This window comes from Rhinolophus sinicus, linkage group LG02, assembly GCF_036562045.2.
Source record: "Rhinolophus sinicus isolate RSC01 linkage group LG02, ASM3656204v1, whole genome shotgun sequence".
Classification (NCBI taxonomy): domain Eukaryota; kingdom Metazoa; phylum Chordata; class Mammalia; order Chiroptera; family Rhinolophidae; genus Rhinolophus; species Rhinolophus sinicus.
The window spans coordinates 87,787,839-87,807,896 of NC_133752.1; the positions used below are offsets into that span (position 1 = coordinate 87,787,839).

The window sequence follows — 20,058 nt, forward strand, 5'->3', positions numbered from 1 at the left end:
CTCAAAGAGTAAGGATGAAATGCGATAAATTATTTAGCAAAGGATAGCACACAAATATTATTATTATTATTATTATTATTACTGTTGCTATTAATTATATAGTCCCTGACCTTGAGAAGCTGGGGAGGGAGGAGGGGAACTGTAAATAATCACAAACCAGAACAGAAAATTCTACAAAGGAGGACTGTTGAAAGTATACTGCTGCCTTGGGGCAGGGGGTGGGGGGCATTGCAGGGAGAAATAATAAGGAAAGAATGAGGAAATGGGAGTTAAATTGAGGAGAGGGTTCTAATAAAGTCCTAGACCCAAAGTTTCGTAAGTTTATTCTGTATATTGTGCTTAATGCAAATACAAATGCTTCATCATTTGCAGACTAAATACTATTTATTGAGTACCTTTTATGTGCCAGGCACTGCAATAGAATTTTCCCACATTCTCTATACCATTTAGTGTTTACAATACTCTGAGGTGTTGACATTGCGGTTGGTTTTGATGAGAGCTCACTGTTTTCCCGCCTTGGAGCACAGATAATTATTCCTGGTGGTCTACCTGCAACAATCTATAGCCTCACGTGGGGCTACAGATTACCATCTGGTAACAACCTAGTTTTCCAAGATAGGAATTAGATTGCTTTCTACGGAGTCACCAAGATGTCTGTATAGGTACCTCCTAAGTGTCTCTCATTTCTTTCTTTTTAGGCTCATTACTCATCCATCGACCCTCCCAGTCTCTTGCCTGGCTGACTAATTATCTTCCTCCTGGTCTCTTTGTAGTATCTTCTCTCCATCCATCATCCACAACACTGTTCCAGTTTCCATTCTAAAACACAGGTATGAGCATTCCTCTACCTGAAACTTGCAATGGCTCCCTAGTATCCAGAGATAAAGGCCAAGGGGCCTGGCATGACACAGCAGGGCTTTCTCTATCTGGCCCCATCCTGCTTCTCTATCATCATCTGCTACCAATGCTGGTCAGACAGCTGTCCTAGCAACACTACTTGCCCAGTCAGTCATACAACTTTGGTGCTCTTCAGAGTCCATCTTCAAATACACAATTCCCACTATATATACATATACATACATACATATATATATATATATATATATACACACACACACACACACACACACACACACACTATATATATACATATATACATACATATATATGTATATATATGTAGATTGGAGAAAATATAGTTGGATATATATATATATATCTATATATATATCCAACTAAAATATAGTTGGATATATATATCCAACTATATTTTCTCCAATCTGTTTTATAGAAAAATTCCTATAATATTATTAAATATTTTGCTTTCTCCTCTGACTTCCGCCAGATTTTGAAGTGCTCGTGGCTAAGCAATAGTAAGACTAGAAAGCACCTACACTCGGATGTCCTAGCCTTGAGAGTCCCATCACCTAAGCGAGTCAGTCTCCCTTCCCAGGGACTGCAAATGCCAGCCTCCTTAGTGCCAGTGTGCACTATCCATGGACAAAATGTGTTTATCCAATGAAGGAACTCACTGCACAGTCCTGGAGGGGCAATGCGGTTCTGTTGGAAAGGCGAATCAAATGGCGGATCAGCTGAATACTGTTAAGATAATATCTCTATATATTTTTGCTTTTCTTTAGAAGCATGTTATTCTTCCATCAAAGTAATAAGCACCTCAATGAATTTTCGTGGACAATTCTGAATGTACTGTACTCAATTTCATAGCTCTTGTTAGCAAAAATAATCATGACTAAAAGGCAAATTATTTTTATGTGGCATATAAATAAAATTATAATACTGATATTGGTAAAGATAAGAAAAATTGTATTTCACTAACGTACATAAGGCCTTTATATGGTATTCCGCAATTTGTGTTTGCCTTAAGGGCATTTGGAGCTTAAAAATTAAAAGAGGAGAAAGTTCAGTTATTAGCAGTAGATCAATCCATTTAGGAGATGATTTATACAACTCAAACGATTGCACTTGATACATAAATACCTATCACAAAAGAATGCTAAGAAAAATATAAAAGTATTAAGAAAACTGCTCAAGACTGAATGTACTTTGTATTACGGAATAATTTACCTGTTTGCAAATACGTGATCTACACGGGTTTTGAAACCAGGGCCTCATTTGAAATAAAAAAAATCTGATCTAATCAAAGGAGCTGAGTGGTCCAGGGGAGAACATTATCATTAATGATATTTTAAATTCAGCTTTTAGTCTGAAAGAACTTCTTAACAATTATGGTATATGTTCATAAATAAAAAAACCCAAAAAACCCTTTGATACCACAGATTGGATAAAAGTTCAAATGAGTTTCTAGTCTAAAAAAGTCACAAGGTGATTATTTGTGTCACCTCCCTTTATTAAAGACCCAGTGTGGAGACGTGCTAGCAAACGGTCTTTCCGCAATTTGAAAGGGAACACTTCTAAAAACAACAATTTATTTCTCCTTTAAAGTTGAAAAGGTAAGGCCAAACTCCAATCCCATATAGGCCTGTGGGAGTTCCCAGCAGGATTCTCGTCCTATGCAATCTGATAATAATAGATCGCTCATTCTTGTTTATTTTAAGAACTCCCAACAATTGGGGTTCACACCATCAATGTACTTAGATGAAGATATTGTGAGGAGAGTGTGCAATTGATGGTCATCAAATGTAAAATGGCAAATCAGATGGACATCTTAGATGTCATCCAATATCTTGGACTGCGACAACATCCTCGCTATCATATTAAAATAGAAAAACCTTTGCAGAGTCAACCTATCATTACACAGAGTAAATGCCATGGCACTACAGCCTAATTAGCAGTGCAGCTTGCATCTATAAAATAGAATTAGCACTATAGCTCCTTTTTTTATTATTAGTTTGTGTTTTTAGAAAGGTGTGACCTTATCTGTAAGGTTCAGTTCATTTATGCCCATCTACAAAGGATTTAATTACGTACTTTTAGCTCTCTACGCTGAGGAAATTGAAAATGGCCACTTCAAAATTAGACATGTTAAAGAAATTAGTGAGCAGATAATTTACTCCATCCCCCTTCTTCTTGCAAAGATACAGAATGGAAACGTGTTTAAATAAATAAGGCATAAGATTTTCAGAAGAGAGAATTCTCGGCAAGGAGAATATTCATCCCCTTTCCCCCGTGTATTCTGCAAGTTTTCCCAGTTTGCCTGGGCAGCGCGAGTTAAGGGGAAAGTGTAGTAATACTATAAAATTCCTGACAGGACAGGTACATCACATTAGCGTCAGCAGCCAGAAAACATCAACTTACATCTGAGGAAGGTGATTCGAGAACAATGCCAAATCCTAGGACGTGGTTCTCCCCAGTGGAGGTGCGCTCAGCTGCCTGGAGGTCAGATTGCTCTGAGGCCACTGCTGTCTTCTTCTCAGTTTCTAACGCACTGGGCTTCTGTTTCACAGTAAGAGGTTCAACAGTCTTTGGGGGCACTTTTTTCTTTTTATTTCTCTTGCGTGAGACAGCAGTTCGCTGGGAGCATATAAGGGAAATTGGGGGTTGTTGTCTGTTTTGGGTCCCAACTGTGAACAATAAACAAAAGTGTGATACAGGCACTTGTGTCTAACTTAGGAAAACCTATCACCTGCCTATCTACATGCTCCACAAGTTGAGGCTGCAATGGGGTTCACTCAAGGACGAAGCACATCCAAACAAACAAAGCACATGGGACCTGAAGGGTACCAAATGCAGGCTCTACAGCACATTGAAGTCCTACAGGCAGAAAACAGCCAATAGAGAGCTCTGATCCAGATGTGGGTGAATCAGCAGATTGTACTGCTACTGCTGGGTTCAGTGGAAGAAAACGGTGATGAACTATGAGAAAGCACTGGAGCACAATTCTACCAGTCACATGGCATTTTCATATAAATGGGGACTCCGGAACATAGATCAAGGTGTAGATTTCCATGCTTTCTGGTAAGCCAATCTCAGGAGTATTCCAGTTGTCATTTGGGGTTAAACCGATCAGTTGCTAGCACTGAAATTGACAGACTGAACAAGGACAATCGTTTGGGCAAGACATCAAATGAATCAGTCTGGATGAATAACTCGTAAGCGTGTGGGCAGAGCCTGCTAGTAACTTGTGAGGTCCAGTACTCCTTCCTTGTAAACCAATACGTTTCACAAATCAACTATCTCCACAGCCCTAAACTGCTGGTTCAGACCAGGCTGTTTCACTATACCTCAGTTTTATGTGGCTGAAAAACAGGAATATATAGTTCTGTACAAGTCAAGCCAATGAGTAAAGTCTAGAAACAGTTTGCGTTCCAAAGATGAAAAAGCACTGAATGAGAACGAAGCACTAATATTGAAAATATGCTTAAGGAAACAAGGTTGGTAATTATAGTTTTCACAGGTACACTCTGTGAAGTCTTGTGAGCCATTTAAAAATACACTCATGGAAAGTTTAACAGGAAAATATGGCATTGTGATTTAAATCTTCATGTATTCATATGGCTTACTAAATGTGACCATAGGATATGCCTGCCTTTTTACAGAAATATACTCATAAACATAAATCAAATGAAAACTGAAGATCTTTAAATGCACATAAATATGGATCATTCCGTATCCGTTGGCAAATAAAGAATACTTATACTTTGAACTTGATATTTTTATCTCCAGGCGGGAAAGAAATTTATAACTGTTAGAAACAAACTACTTGCACTGCATATAAACTGAAAAGTTTTTAATCACCCGTGCAGTAATTCATGGAGCTCACTGGTTTCTCGACCCTGAATGCACATTAGAATCACCCTGGAGCACATTAAAAAAAGTCTCAGCCTCACCCCAGACTAATTGAATCGAAATTTCCAGGGGTGGCGCCTGGGCATCCAGATTTTTCTAAAACTCCTCAAGTGATTTTAATGTGCAAGTCAGAGTGGAGAACTTTTCTCTGTTCTCTCCGAATTTTCACCCAAGGCTAGGTCTCTCTCCCCAAAGTCAAGTGCACGACTGAAGCAATTGTCCAGATAGTCTAGAACACACTCCTCTCCAAGCCGCATTGTTCTAAATTAAAAGTGAAAATGATTTTGGTTTCAAGAACACAGGGACTATCTGAGTTTTCCTCTCCTTTTGTAAGTCTAGACATTGCTGTAGTTCAGGGGTGTCCAAACTTTTTTCAACGTTTTTCACCAAGGGCCATATGCGGTAAAATACACAAACAGCCGGGCCACTCACTCGAGGTGAAGTACGTATTGCCTCACCTGGTTTATTTAACTAAACTAAATATATTTTTGGAATTTGCTGCGGGCCAATTAACAATGGATTGCAGGCCGCAGTTTGGACACCCCTGCTGTAGTTTCTTTTATCTAGATCTTATCACTCCGTCTTCTCCTTAAAGGTGAAACATACTAAATATAATTTAAATCCAAGTCTTACAGGCAATAAACCTTAAGGAAATCTAGCCACATAGCACAAGTTCTGAAGTGTAAGAAAATGAAATAAGAGTAACTTAATTCAGTTGAACCTTTCTGCTCTCCTACACCTTTGGACTCAGGTCCTGCCCTAAACTGTAAAAATTCAGAAAAGAAAACGTGGTGACAAAGTGGTATTTGCTTAATAGATTCTAAAAAAACTTTAGTCAAGGACTTAAATGGTTGCAATATGCAGTTTGCCATTTCAGTAGTAAGGAGCTTAAGTAACAAAATAAATCATTGCAATTTCCTATGCATATTTTCTTAGTTGCTACAAATTCTTCCTCTGAAAAAAGAATCTGTATACAATGAAGTAACTTTTTTTTCTGAGCTCCTTATTTAGGAGATGTTAACCTTTGCTGGGTTAATAAGAACACCAGTGGAACAAGGGGAGTTAAATGCTTACTGGCCTGAACAAATGCTTTTTTTTCCCCTGGGGACCAAACCAAATTCAGCACATACAATTAGATGCTGCTTTGCAGAGACCCTTTGGCTCACCTTTCATGTGATCTTGGGTGACTGATATGTCTAAATATCAAGCCTTTTACATTAAAACTACATCATTAAATATTAAAATTTTACTAGAATTCACCAAATCGCACCAAGTACGATTTCTGAACAATGGCTTTCATGAAAGCCTTTATGACGACAGGACAGGGATGCTAGTGATACCTGACTGTGCTGCTTCCTGCCTTAGGCTAAGATCAAGGAGCAGTTTTCCGGGACAAGAGGAAAGACTAATGAAATGACTGATTATTTTCTGTACCTGTGAAAAAAAGTTTTCCCCCCTAATTGTGAAGATGAGAAAACAGGGCACTAGACTCCAGAAGACTTCCAGACCTCTATGAAGTGTTTCATGGTCTTTGCAACAAGACTTAATGAAATAGCTTATGCTCCTACGGTGCTTTACAGAGTTCATTTACATTTACTGTCTCATTCTCTTTTGAAAACAACCCTGAGAGTTACATACCAATACTCCAGTGACAGAGGAGAAATCTGAGGCTCAGCGGAGTCACACAGCTATAAAGAGGAGAAAATGAACTCTGACCCCAAACTATAAATTCACTGCTCTTCTGTTCTTCAACGTGTCTTAACAGAAATGAGGATAAAAAGGGCGTCATGTACATAAAGAAGTCAAAATTGGAGGTGTCTGAGCTTCTATGTCCTGAGTGTTAGGGAGAAAAGCCACTAGCAGAGCCTGAAGGCCATTTCTTGTCAGCTTATGCTTTTCACCAGGGGGGCCCATCCTTCCTAAGGGCTCCTCCATGTCTATACAAATGTGTGGCTTCCCACACTCTCACCAAGCCCCAAACGGACTAGTGCAGGAGTGGGGGTTGTCGAGATGCAGGCAGCCCCCAAATGGAGCACCTGGGGGGTGGGTGAGATGAGGTGGCCTCACTTTCATTCCTCATCTGAACCTCTGTGCCGATTTCCATTGCAACAGTGAGCTAAAGAACTCTGCCCACCTTCATGTATAACGGTTTCAAAATTTAATGACTGACATTTGTGAGGTGCTAGGAGATCATGGGGTGAAGCATACAGAGCACATGTACGTAAGTACAGAGGTAGTATTCTTAGCGTTAAAAAATGTGTTAGGTTTGCTAAAGGAAACATAGGTTGGAGACAAAGCTGAGAAAAATGGACATTTGAAAAATCACAGGAGGACAGCACAGAGGGAAGAACTAAATAACAAAAGTACAATAAACACCCCACCTGAAGATGTCAGATACGTATTAAAACTCAGAGGACTCAGTCAGAGGCCTGATCTTTGTACCTGCTTGGATTTGCATTAATTTCCGCATGGTCTTGAGTTCTTGGAGAATGGCCTGCAATGTTGACTGGCAGTTACAAGTACAGCAGTTTGAGCCAACTGGCGAATTCACCGCTGGAAGTTCTCCTAAGCAGTAAAGAAAAGCATGTCATACTCCAAATAACAACAAAATTATATATATATATATATAAAAGGGAGTGGTGGTAAAGATATCTTTACAGGATTCTGAAACCTGTGCAATTATCATGAGACTGTGCCTAAGGAAAATGCACCCAATAATTTTCACAACTTAAATTCTGGGGTCTGACTTGATCTAATTATCCAGGTTTCTGTATTACAAGGTGCACGCTGTCTCGTGGGGCAGTGGAGCCTGAGTGAATGTCCACACACAATGCACTGTCACAGCAGGCTTCCCTATGGTCACACCAGTTCATCTCAGACAATAATACTGTAAAAATTCACTAGAAACGCGCTCATGCTACTTTGCACAAAAAAACTAGCTCTGAAAATAGCCTTACCAAAAAACCTAGTAGCTGCATGAGTTATAAGAGTTTGTAGTTAGAATTAACTGTGTCTAACTATTAAAAATAGTTTTAGTGTTGAGCATGTTATTTAAAAACTTAAGAACTGTCAGTACATTAGAACTCTCCGGGTGTGGTGTGTCTGGGGTGTGGAAGAGTGGGGAAGCAGGCATAGGGGGATGCATTTGAACGTGATTGGTTAGAGGGTGCTGGTGTGTTGGCTTTTCTCCAACTTCATAAAGGCGATCTTCCTACATCTCGTTTCTTTTCTCAATTTCTTACATTTCCCTCATTTTAGTCTCTCTTTCACTGTTTAAATCCAACATCTTTTTCTTGAAAAAACTATCCTGTCCTGTTTCCTTTTTAAGTAAACAAGTATCTTCCTGTTGTCCTCAGAATAAAATGGAACAGTTGGAAAACCCCTCTTTCAGTGGCTCTCCCTCTAACACGAGGATCCAACCCCACTCCAATAAAGTGGGCCATATGCGACACTGCTATCACTTAGGTTTCCTCATAGGTGGAAGAGGTAAGCTCTAAGGTTTTGGTCCAATTATAGCTTTTATTATACATTACATGTTATTTAAATCTCATGCACTATTTGGGGATACTATAGAAAAGTTCACCACAGCAAAACTATGAAATACTTAAAAATAGCTTAATGTGTGGAGCAGCGCCATCATTTATAATCAAAGTTGTAGCAAACCGACTGTTATAACTTTAAAATTTCAAACAATTGCAATGAAATACCAAAGTAGTTATAGCTATAGATAATGATTTTCTATTGAAAATATGAAAACAAAGACCAATTTTCAAATGAATACGAGGGAATTTATAGTTTGTAGTTTTTAACATAACATTTTCCAAAGTAAATGCACCTCCTTTGTTGTAAACTGGAAAAGAGAATTCTGTTCACCCAGAACTTACTGATGTGGGGTTTGCTAACTCCATCCATTCCTAAGGGTATATTACTATTTCTCTTCTCGTTTCTCCCATTCCATAGAATTAGGAGGGCCTGGCAGAGTATTTCGAGTCACTATTCTAAGTACTATCTTTATCCTTTATAGAGGACAAAACCAACCCTTTTCAGCTTGTTATAAATCATTTTCTAATTTGAAAGAGAACTGACTTTTTATTTTTATGGAGGAGTCTCTTTCAAGAGCCATCTCCCTCTCACCTGGAAGCATGCCAGCTCATGAATTTGATATTGGCTTATGTAATATTGAGAGAAAGAGAAGACACCAGTACATCTCTTGGGGTCCCTTGCTGTCTCATCAGCAGTGTCTCAGGATGGCTTTTCATGCCTCTGAACTGGTTACTGCAAATTGTGTTTAAAAACAAAACAGGTCTCTTTATGCTGAAGGATAACAAATGGGGAAAAAATCCTTTTCAAGGAAACTGAAAACGCATTCCTACTTTTTTCTTGTTCTTTGTGAGAACTATAGATCTGCACATCTATACATAAATTATAGAACAAGTAACATTCAATGTCACTGAATGGAAATTAATATGACCAGAAAAAAATCATTAATTTTTTTCCTTAAGCTTTGAAAATTTTTTTTTTGCCAATTAGAAATTTAAATTAAGGAAATTTTACTTTAAAGGAATAAATTGCAACCCTAATGAAGCAAGTTATAAAATATGGATCATCTGGTTCAGTAGCTGGAAGGTGGGGTTCAAGTGAACGTACCTGTGTGCTAGGTTAGTCTCGCTTTAACCACTGCTCTTCTGATAATGAAGAAAAGCAGAGGCACAAGCGAGAGGATGTATTAGTAACACAGCATATGATCAGAAAGTTTCTTTCAGTGACAAAGGGGAGCTCTTTCTGCGCTAATATTCCGTTTTTTGTGTGACAACAATATTCTGTATTGGTAAACGACAGCTTTAACGTCTTAAAGGGCTAAAATCTCTACTAAGAAATCATCACTTTGATTATAGAACCCCCAGTCTTTCCTGCTTCTCAGTTCTGGTTTTTTCATACTCAACTTTTTCTGCTATGTCTTCCCTGTCTTTTAAAATAACTTAGCGAAGACAGGTGATTAAAGGAGGGTTTAATGTACAGCAGGTCCTCAAATAATGTTGTTTTCTTATAATAATGTTGAGGAGAAAACAAAACTGATTCCCAGTTAGGGCCACTGTCTGTGAGTTGGCATGGTCTCCCTACATCTGTGTCAGTTTTCTCCGGGGACTCCCGTTTCCTCCCACATCCCAAAGATGTGCATGTCCCAGTCTGAGGGTGTGTGAGTGGCCCTGTAATGGAAGGCATCTTGTCGGAGTGGGCACCTGCCTGGCGCCCTGAGCTGTCAAGAGAAGCTCCAGCCACCTGTGACCCTGAACTAGAATAAGCAGGTTGGAAAATAATTCTTAATTGTTTTTATTCGTCTTTTTTAACTGTATCTATAGGTCACATTTATTTCAATGTTAAAGTTTTTGGGCTTTTATTTTGAAGATTGGTGACCAGAAATAGGGTGTAGGAATTTAACTCTTGTTAGTATCAGCCTATGGTAAAATGGTTTCATTATATGTCGTTTTGCTTAGAGTCAGTTTCCAAAAACCTACTGATGATGTTACATGAGGACTTCTGTATTAAACTCAAAGAACATACTGAACATTTAGACATAAAACACATTTAGACACTCCCCACCCGTATGAAAGCATTCTGCACGTCTGACAACGACCATACCGTTGGAGCTCCCAGCCGTGTGTGGCTGATTCTGGAAGGTTCTAGAGCGGGGGCCAGTCTGCCCCGAGAAATGCCCACTTTGGGGCGGGAACTCGGTCCACACACCCCGTGAAGAACGGTGGAGGCTCTGTGGGGTCTCAGCAGAGGAGTTCAGACGCTGAGGCCAGATGGAGTCCAAATCTTGGGGTTCTTCTTTTAATTTTTCTCCTTCCTTGCCCACACGCTGATATATCCTCCCAGTGCTGTCATTCAGTAATCTTCTCATTCCTGTAATTTGTTTTTTAATTTCCATGCTTTCACCTCCTAATGGGAACAGGGCCAAAGATATCACTGTAAGTTAGTAAAAGAAAAAATAAGCTACAACAACAACAAAAAACAATCCCTACACACAAAAAACAAACCCACCATCACTTCTTTGGAAATGGCAAAGATTACTGATTCCAGACACAAGTTCTAGATCCTTAAGTAATCCATAAAAATTAAAGGCAAGAAAACCAGCTGTCGTCTGAAGAAACTAATCATATTCCTCGTGCATCTCAATTTAATCTTTTCCTGGCAAAATTCTCATAATAAGAGAGGTTTCCTGAGTAGGTTTCACCTGTGACAAACTTTCAGTTCCCTCTTTGGGAGTGTTTCTGGGTGAGGGTGTCATCATAAGAAAACAGTCTGAGGCAGAAGACCAAGGATGGGACTACAAGGCTGAAATCCTCTGCTGGGAACTGCTACCACCATTCACTTGTGATGGCCAGGCCAGCGCGGCAGCTCACTCACCTGCCGGCGGTCAGGTGCAGGCACCTGGGAGCATGTGTGGCAATGGCTGGGATGCAGAGAGAGCCCTTTGAGGACCCGGTGTTGGCACAGCAGCAGCACCGATAACAGAGGGTGTGTGACAGTCAGTGGAGACATGTCAGAGATGACATTTACAGAGATGACAGTGTAAGAGAAGAGAGGCATTGGGGCAATGGAGGAAGGCCTGGTCTTTCTCAGCCCCGCTCCCCAGGGAGACACCCCTGGAACTGTGACTCAGCCAGGTGGTATCCAGGGGTCCCTGGCGGAACAAGCACCAGAAGGAGAAGTGCAGCCCCTACCCCTGCCCTGCTCCCAGCCCATCCTCCCCTTCTGCCCACCCCAACCGTGGACCTGCCAGGACCAAATCCACCGCCACCTCCACTTGGTAACTGTGCAAAAGAGACCAGGTTGCTTCAAACCCCACCTCATGTATGCATTGACTTAAAAAAAAAATTGTGGTAAAAAACACATAACGTAAAATTTACCATCTTAACCATTTTTAAGTGCACAGATCAGTTAAGCATATTCACGTTGTGTAACAGATCTCCAGAATTTTTACATTAACTTTTTAAATAAGATTCTTTTTCCCTCAGGGAATTTTTTTTTTTTTTTTGCACTAAAGTATCTCTGTGATGCACTGTGGGTGCTTAATAAATATTACTTAGAGATGACTCTAAAATTATACAGATATAAAATATGTTCTATAAATAAGAGCATTAGAAGATGCTGATATCAATTAGGAGCTATTTTCAAACATTCTAACTTCTTAAATTATGCATCAGCCAGTAATTTCACAAAGGTTAAGAAGAGTGGATTTTTTTCCCCCGCAAATCTGGGTGTTAAAACAAAAATCTTATCATGCCAGGGTGTATAAACACACTCATGCAGTCACTCTACTTAGTGCTTGAAATTTAAACTATGAGAAAAAGAAAAGTCCCACAGAAGGTATTTATTAGGAAAAACAGCTCCTGCAAATAAATACAGCACATTCAATATACCGTGTTTCCCCGAAAATAAGACCTAGCCGGACAATCAGCTCTAATGTGTCTTTTGGAGCAAAAATAATATAAGACCCGGTCTTATTTTAATAGAAGATTGGGTCTTTAATATATCATATCATATCATATCATATCATATCATATCATATCATATCATATATCATATCATATCTCATATCATATATAGCATATCATATCATATAGTATAATATAATATAATACCAAGTCTTATATTGATTTTTGTTCCAAAAGACGCATTAGAGCTGATTGTCCGGCTAGGTCTTATTTTCGGAGAAACACGGTAATGATGTTTTAATGCACTTAGCGTCATGTAAGCCATATTTCTCTATAGAACTGGTAACTGTACAACAAATCGAGGTATTTTTTGTTGTCCAGTTAGATATTTAGCTTATTAATATATAAACATATTACTGACTATAAGGAAACTATTATATACTATTTTGAAATACGTATCTTCAATTGTTTAAATGGTAATAAAAATGCTAATTCTGCCTGAATATCAAACATGGGTGAACACAGAAATGACACAGATTTCCAAAATTACAGTACTCTTCAGTGTTGGTCTATGCTTGAGAGGAGGAGAAATATTTTAATTTTTAATAAAACCATTTTTACGTCAAACACCTGTGAAAATTCCAATGTAGAAACAGTAAATCATATTGCAGATTTTATGAGAATGACCAAGCACGATTTAAATAATGCAGAGCCAGCAGAATTTACAACCTCCTCGCGATGTCTATGGAACAGGGTGTGTCTGGAGTTGCTCCCAGAAGAATTCTGAAAGATAAATCTATAAGTGAATGTGGTGGTAATTTCAACAGCCAGACTACTTTCCCGGCTAGTTAACAGCACAGTGTGGGCAAGAAACAGCTTCTATCCTGTGGGAATTTTACCCTCAATCTTCTAGACCAGGGGTTGCAGCACACTGGCTGGTGGCTGCCACTCCCCTCCCTCCTGGCTCCTTGGCAAGAGCGGCACCGGCAGGGCCACACGCTGCCTGGTTCTTGAGTCAGTGCCAGCTGACTTCACACGAACCCTAGCACATCACAGCAAAAGGGATACTCCCTGTTTCAACGGTTCCACCTCCACTCTGGAGAGTGAATTCTATGAAAAAGTGCTAACTTAGGAGGGGGAAAAAAAATGTCACGAGGCTTCTGGAACTTCCTAAGAGCAAATCTGCTTTGTTATGACCTTAGTTTCATAGTTCTAAAACTTACACCTCTGAAAATCACAAGACTGAAAATACCACTTGAGTTTTGCATGTTTTGGATTTTCATGTGGAGGGCCAGAATCCTAAGCAGCGAGCTGAGTCGAGGAAAGAAGGGAAAAGTATAAAGGGCGATTCTGGGTGTCGGCAGCCCCTGCGACATTTGAAACAAACTTTCTTCCAAAGTCAAAACAAAAAACAAACAGTGCTGTGAAGGAGGACGGCAGAGGCCAAGGCGGGCCTGAGGGACTTCCCTCAGCAGGGTGCTCACAACCCATCTGACCGCGAGGACATTTGCAAGGACAGAAAACTACATACGGCAATGAGAGTAGGGAGACTGAGGAAGGCTGAAGAAAGGCTGGGGACCGATTCCTGGATGAGACAGGCTGGGTGTCCCCAGAGTACAACCAGATGTGTACAAATGGTCTCCAGGGTAACTGAACTGTCCTTCAGTGTCCCTGAAGTGTACTTCAGTGATGGGCTCCGCCAGAGTGAGCAGAGGGTCAGAAATGAGACCTGAAGACTAAAAGTAGCGATGACCAACAAAGTTGAGTCAACCCCATCAGCTGGGGTGGAGTGGGTGCTGACGGCAGGTGAGGAGGTGAGCGGACAGAAGCTCAGCCCCCAGATGCCAGTCTGGGGCATGGACAGGGCTGGCCTGTACTCCTGAGCCCTGGCCTCAGTTCTTCAATGTGCTCACTTGCTACTTGATATGAGACAAGTCACCCACTCTTCTCACATTTCAGCTTCCTGAATCGTAAAACGAAGGTCTGAACCAGCAGCAGTCGGGGAGGCAGGGCTTTCATAGTTACAAGATTCTAACAGCCCCTGATGCCTCTGAAAGTCACATGTGTCCTTCTCAGAAAAAGTGGGCGTATTCTGTCCTCACCGTGGAGCCCACTCTGTTTGTTTGCTTTTTAATTGAGGGAGCCCAAGTTCTTTGATTTAAAAAATTTAAAAAATAACAACGGTGCGACATATATATGAAATTGAGATTTGAAGCATTAGCTGCCCTTCGTCTTTCCAGTTGTAATTAGTCAATGTCTTCTCCCTGTGTAAATGCCAGGAAAAAGAAGCTCTTAGGGGCAATGGAGATTGAATTCTAAAGAAGCATGATTCTACAAGGAAACCTGTACATTTTCCTGACTTCTGTCCAAACCTCTCTATTTCTTCACTTACACTCAACTCCAAGAGGCTGAATCTTTTTGGGCAAAATGAACAGAAAAGAAATCTTATTAAAATGGAGCCATGCTATGTGGCTCCCTTGTAGGTAAAACAACCTGAACTGAAATCCTTTTGAGAGTTTAGTAACTATGCTCCTTGGACATAGTCTGAAAAAGATTGCAGCCTGAATTCTACCCTTCACTAAATTTCAAGACTCTACCGGATCCGTCACATAAAGAATGTATACAATACACACAGAGTCTTGCAACAGAGAAGTCATCATACAGGATCTCCCTTCACTTGGCCAGGAGGGAAGGATATACTCACAGAACACGGTAATTCATGGTCTGGGATGATAAAAGAAAAAGATGGCAACGTATGAACATGTACTGAGAGGTTGTATGTAAACACTGTATGTTCATGTACATATGACTCCTTATGAAAATTCATGAAGAAATCATATCTTTGCCCTACAAATGAACTAGTGTTGATGTATGGTAGGTATTCCGTAAACCTTTCTTAAATAAATGAAAGACATGGCCTCTCAGCACCAGAATGAATCAAGTAGAATTCAGTGTAATGCTAAGGTTATAAACAAAAAATATATTGATAGAATGGAGTGAAAAAGTACCAGAAATAAATTGCTCAACAAACATTTATCGAGCACTTCCTAGGCCCCCCGAGATATAACGATCTGGTACAAAGTAAAAGCTATTCCCCCATCTCTCAACATCTTTTACCAACATCCTTTATATTAATTCTGAAAAATGGTCCTGATTTCCCCCAGCCTGTTAACCCTACCTCTTTTAACTGGGTGCCCCAGAGCTCCGGTGCAAACTGCCCTACTATTTGCAGATGACACTACTTCCCTGCTAGAGCTAACAGACCTTCCCTGGGGAGCCTGCTTTCCCTGTGTGAAACTTAATTCACCTCCCATTCTCTTAGGGCTGGGGATGGTATCTCCCCAAAACTTCACTCTTCTGGCCCCAGGCTCACTGTTGTTTGAGTTGATGCCCTTCTTCCTGAAAGCACTTCCGGGTGCTAGGGGTTTAAGATTCCTAACGGGAAGTGGCGGGTGATGAAGTTGACACATATAGTGAGGTCATTCCATTAAGGGCCTTACCTGCCAGGCTAAGGAAGAGTAATTTTACACTGGAGGGATTGGGTTATTACTCTGGGTAATCTTAAATTCATTATCTCTTTTAACATAAGGATAGTAAAGAATCACATCCATCCTTGAAAATAACAATTCTTTCACCAAAATTATAGTGAAAGTGGTGTGGGAGACAAAACCAGTTACAATATTATTGTTTAAGGGTACGTGAATGACATGATGGTCTGTACCAGGACTTCGGGGGTGGGCTGAAGAGAGAAACACCTGTTTTATCACACAGACTTGCTGATTAACTAGGGGTGGGGGTGGGGGTAGAGGAGGTGAAGGAGAAGAATCATTACAGATAACTCCAAGATTTCTAGCTTGGGTGACAATAAGAAGTCTTTTCTATTTGGGATGCTGAAAAAGTGTACGAGATGGATGGTGGTAATGGTTACACAACCCTGTGCACATATTTTTTAAAAAGACTGTAAAACTCTTGCATTTTTTCAGGTAATGACATGTTAAAATAAACAGCAAAAAAAGTTGAGTGCATGAGGGAAAAACACTGAAATGACCAAGATTTGTACTAAATGATCCAAATATCTCCTCTCAAATACTAGTAGAAGTTGGCGTGGAGCCATGCTGTAGACAAAAATGAAACCACAGCCTGTCACGTGACAGCAGTAAGAGGAGGAACAGGAAAAAGGAGACCCGGTCCTTCACGCCCATGCGGCAGCTCTCACCGTAAGTCTCAGCCAATGAGCCTAAAAGCACAGGAATTTGAAGCAGACTCTGTGCTATGAGAGGGCCTGAGGCTGGCACGCTGACCAAACCCACTGCCATGCAGATGCGATCAAGGTCCCACCTGGCTGCCCTCAGGGACAACAGCCATGTTTACAAGGGACATGCAAGACTGGGATTCCAACGCAGCAAAAATGGTCTGAAAAGCACTGGTTTCTACAAGAGTGCAAGATTTCCAAGTAAGCCCCTTTTTCCCAGTGCAGTCTTAAGTGGACCCCCAATAAATGAACAGGAGCACAGTTCTGTTGATGAGAGCATGCTAGAACCCACATTCCTGAAACACTCCCTGGAATACATTCAAGAATTCCAAGGGCGCCACCACATAGTCTAAATGCCACTGAGAAGGAAAGAGGCAAGAAAGTGGCTACAGATCATTTAACTGGATGAATCAAATGCTATGATAAGGAGCATTTAAACTGCAAATTCATTGCCACATGTTTGAGGACCCTGTTAAACTGAAAGTTATAGGTGGAAAATAATTAAGCAGCCCAATGTATACATGGCATTTTCATTGAAAGGACAACCAAGATTCTTTCTGTTTAGAGAATATCAGGTTCACTTATCCATTCCATAAATATATATTGGACAACTACTAAGTATGAGATACTGGGTGACCAAAAAAAAGACAAGAAGAAATATAAGATACAGGCTCTCCCATTGAGGAGTTTGCAGTCGAGCAGGGAAGACGAATGCACAAACTATTCTGAGACTACCGGCGTCTCTCGGAACAAACAGGCAGGCTTGCCCAGCATGGGCCACCTGCTGCGGGAGGCTAGCGCTCTTTTACTCAGGCTGAGGACCAGGAAGCCAGGACAGGTACTAAGAAACAGTGCCATGGATCCTAGCTGGAAAACAGATCTTCAAAGCAAAAAAAGGCTAAAAGCTTGAGACGGGCATTAAGGGCTAAAGGAAGAGAGAAGCACCAGGAAGTGAATCGAGGACCAGCAGTGGAAATGGGCTGTCACGCTGTTTCCCAAATGTGCTCCTCAAAGAACACCTACAGACAAAGGAGATAAACATCTACGAGAAGTTTGATGGCAAAGTCCCAAGAGGGGAATAAGGAACAATTTCTTTGATGTCTTCGTTTTATCTTTAAAAAAATGCAAATGTTATACTTTGTTCTCCACCTACCGAGATGGGCAGATTCCCGTAGCACGTGGAACAGCACTGAGCCCCCACCGTTACACGTCTGCCGGTTAAGACGCACTGGCCAGTGGAAGGGGAGGACGGGGCCATCACAGAAAGCAAAGAGCTGCTGCTTTTAAGTCAGCCTTTTAAACGTCCCCAGCTACACTTTCTAGGAATACATTTATAGTGTCCATGACGGAACAGGCAAAACCAAAAGGATATATTTTAAATGCCTTAGACATTGCATAAATTACAAGTGTTCTAGGAATTTAGGAGAGGAAGAGAGCATTTTAAACTGGGAAGATGATAGCTGGCTGCAGGAAGATGGTAAGATTTGAGCTGGTCAATAAAAGATGGCCAGCATTTCCTTGGGTGCTTTTGGGAAGAGAAAAGAAGAAACAGCACTGAGGGCAGAGGAAAACTGTGTGATGGTAAATAAGCTTAGGTGAAGTTTAGGCACTGAATGGGCAAAGTCAAAAACAGAAGGATCTTGATATTTCTACTTTGTCCTGAAAACGACAGGAAATCAGCGAAGGTTTTTCATAAGGGAATGATATGGCACACTAGAACTACCCAACCAATTCAGTTTATCTACTCATCTCTCCCCCAGATGTTTTTGTATCATGGATGACTAACTTTTATAATAAATGTCACATGGCTGCCCAACTGAATGTTCCTTTCATGTGTAACTCCAGGCATCGTTAAGTGACTAGGTCAGAGGCTACCACTTCAAGTAGTGTTCAGGAATAATCAAGCCAAAGAGTTAAAATCCCAAATACACGGGAGAGGTCTCATAAGTCAGTGAAGAAGAAGACAAATACTAACAATGGAAAAATGCGCAAAGGACATGAGCATGTAATTCACAAGAGAAATAAGTGGTTTAAATCTCTTAATCTCCCATATTATTAATGTAATGAAAATCAAATAATGTGAAATTCTTTGCCTTTGAATTTGGCAAAGACTACTATATATTCATAGAGCCCATTTCTGGTGAAGGTGGAGGGTTATACCACTCTTGCAGGCTGCTGGTGGGGAACCTTTCTAGAGAGAAATTTTTGCAATTCTGCTTGAAGAAATTTATTCTACAGAAATACCCAAACAACTACCTGTGACATATGTATAAGGATATTCACTGCAGCGTCATTTTATTAGTGAAACATTGAGAACAATCCAAACATTTATTAAATAATTTGCTCAAAGAGCATTAAATAAATGAATTCTGATATATCAGTATAATGAAAATTATGATGTATCCTTATATATCTGTAAAGAATGATATAGATCCATTTAGACTACATCAAAGTAAAAAGTTTTTTCACAGCAAAGGAAACTCAACAAAACAAAAAGACATCCTACTGAAAGGGAGAAGATATTTGCCAATGATACATCTGATAAAAGGTTAATATCCAAAATTTATAAAAAACTTATACAACCCCACACCAAACAAACCCGAACAATCCAATTTAAAAATGGGCAGAGGACCTAAACAGACATTTCCCCAAAGAGGACATACAGGTGGCCATTAGACATATGAAAAGATGTTCAGTGCCACTAATTATCAGGGAAATGCAAATAAAAACCAAAATGAGATATCATCTCACACCTTTTAGAAAGGCTATCATCAATAAGTCAACAAACAACAAGTGCTGGGGAGGATGTGGAGAAAAGGAAACCCTTGTGCACTGTTGGTGGGATTGCGGATTGGTACAGCCACTATGGAAAACAGAATGGAGGTTCCTCAAAAAATTAAAAATAAAACAACCTTATGATCCAGTAATTCCACTTCTGTGAGAAATCCAAAACACTAATTCAAAAAAATATATGCACCCCTATGTTTACTGCATCACTATTTACAATAGCCAAGATATGGAAACAATTGAAATGCCCATCAACAGATGATTAGACAAAGAAATTGTGGTACATTTATACAATGGAGTATTACTCAACCATAAAAAAGAATGAAATCTTACCATTTGCAACAACATGGAGGAACCTAGAGGATATTATGCTAAGTGAAATAAGTCAGACTGAGAAAGACAGATACCATATTATCTCACTTATATATGTGGAATCTAAAGAACAGAGTAAATGAACAAACAAAACAGAAATAGACTCATACCTACAGAGAACAAACTGATAGTTGCTAGGTGGGAGGGGGGTTAGGAGATGGGTGAGAAAGGTGAATGGATTAGGAAGCACAGATTGGTAGTCACAGAATAGTCACGGGGATGTGAAGTACAGTGTGGGGAATACAGTCAATAATATTGTAAAAACTATGTATGGTGTCAGATGGGCACTAGACTTATTGGGGGGAGGATCACTTCAAAAATTATCTAAATGCCTAACGACTATGCTGTACACCTGAAACTTATATAAAATAATATGGAATGTAATTAAAAAAACATATATAGTCACGAGATATAAAGTACAGCACAGGGAATATAGTC

General features: G+C 40.1%; 1 protein-coding gene across 16 annotated transcripts in view; it reads right to left on the reverse strand.

Annotated features, from left to right (window-relative positions):
- The window catches only part of BEND7 (BEN domain containing 7), an 81,786-nt gene that overhangs the window by 45,232 nt on the left and 16,496 nt on the right, over positions 1 to 20,058 (reverse strand). For all 16 annotated transcript variants that reach the window (XM_074324772.1, XM_074324764.1, XM_074324767.1 and 13 more), the window contains exons 3-5: positions 10,408 to 10,710; positions 7,210 to 7,332; positions 3,277 to 3,542 (exon numbers count right to left, since the gene is read on the reverse strand). In XM_074324772.1, the coding sequence (XP_074180873.1) occupies positions 3,277 to 3,542; positions 7,210 to 7,332; positions 10,408 to 10,699 (681 nt within the window). In that variant the 5' untranslated portion in view covers positions 10,700 to 10,710. The remainder of the gene's footprint in view (positions 1 to 3,276; positions 3,543 to 7,209; positions 7,333 to 10,407; positions 10,711 to 20,058) is intronic.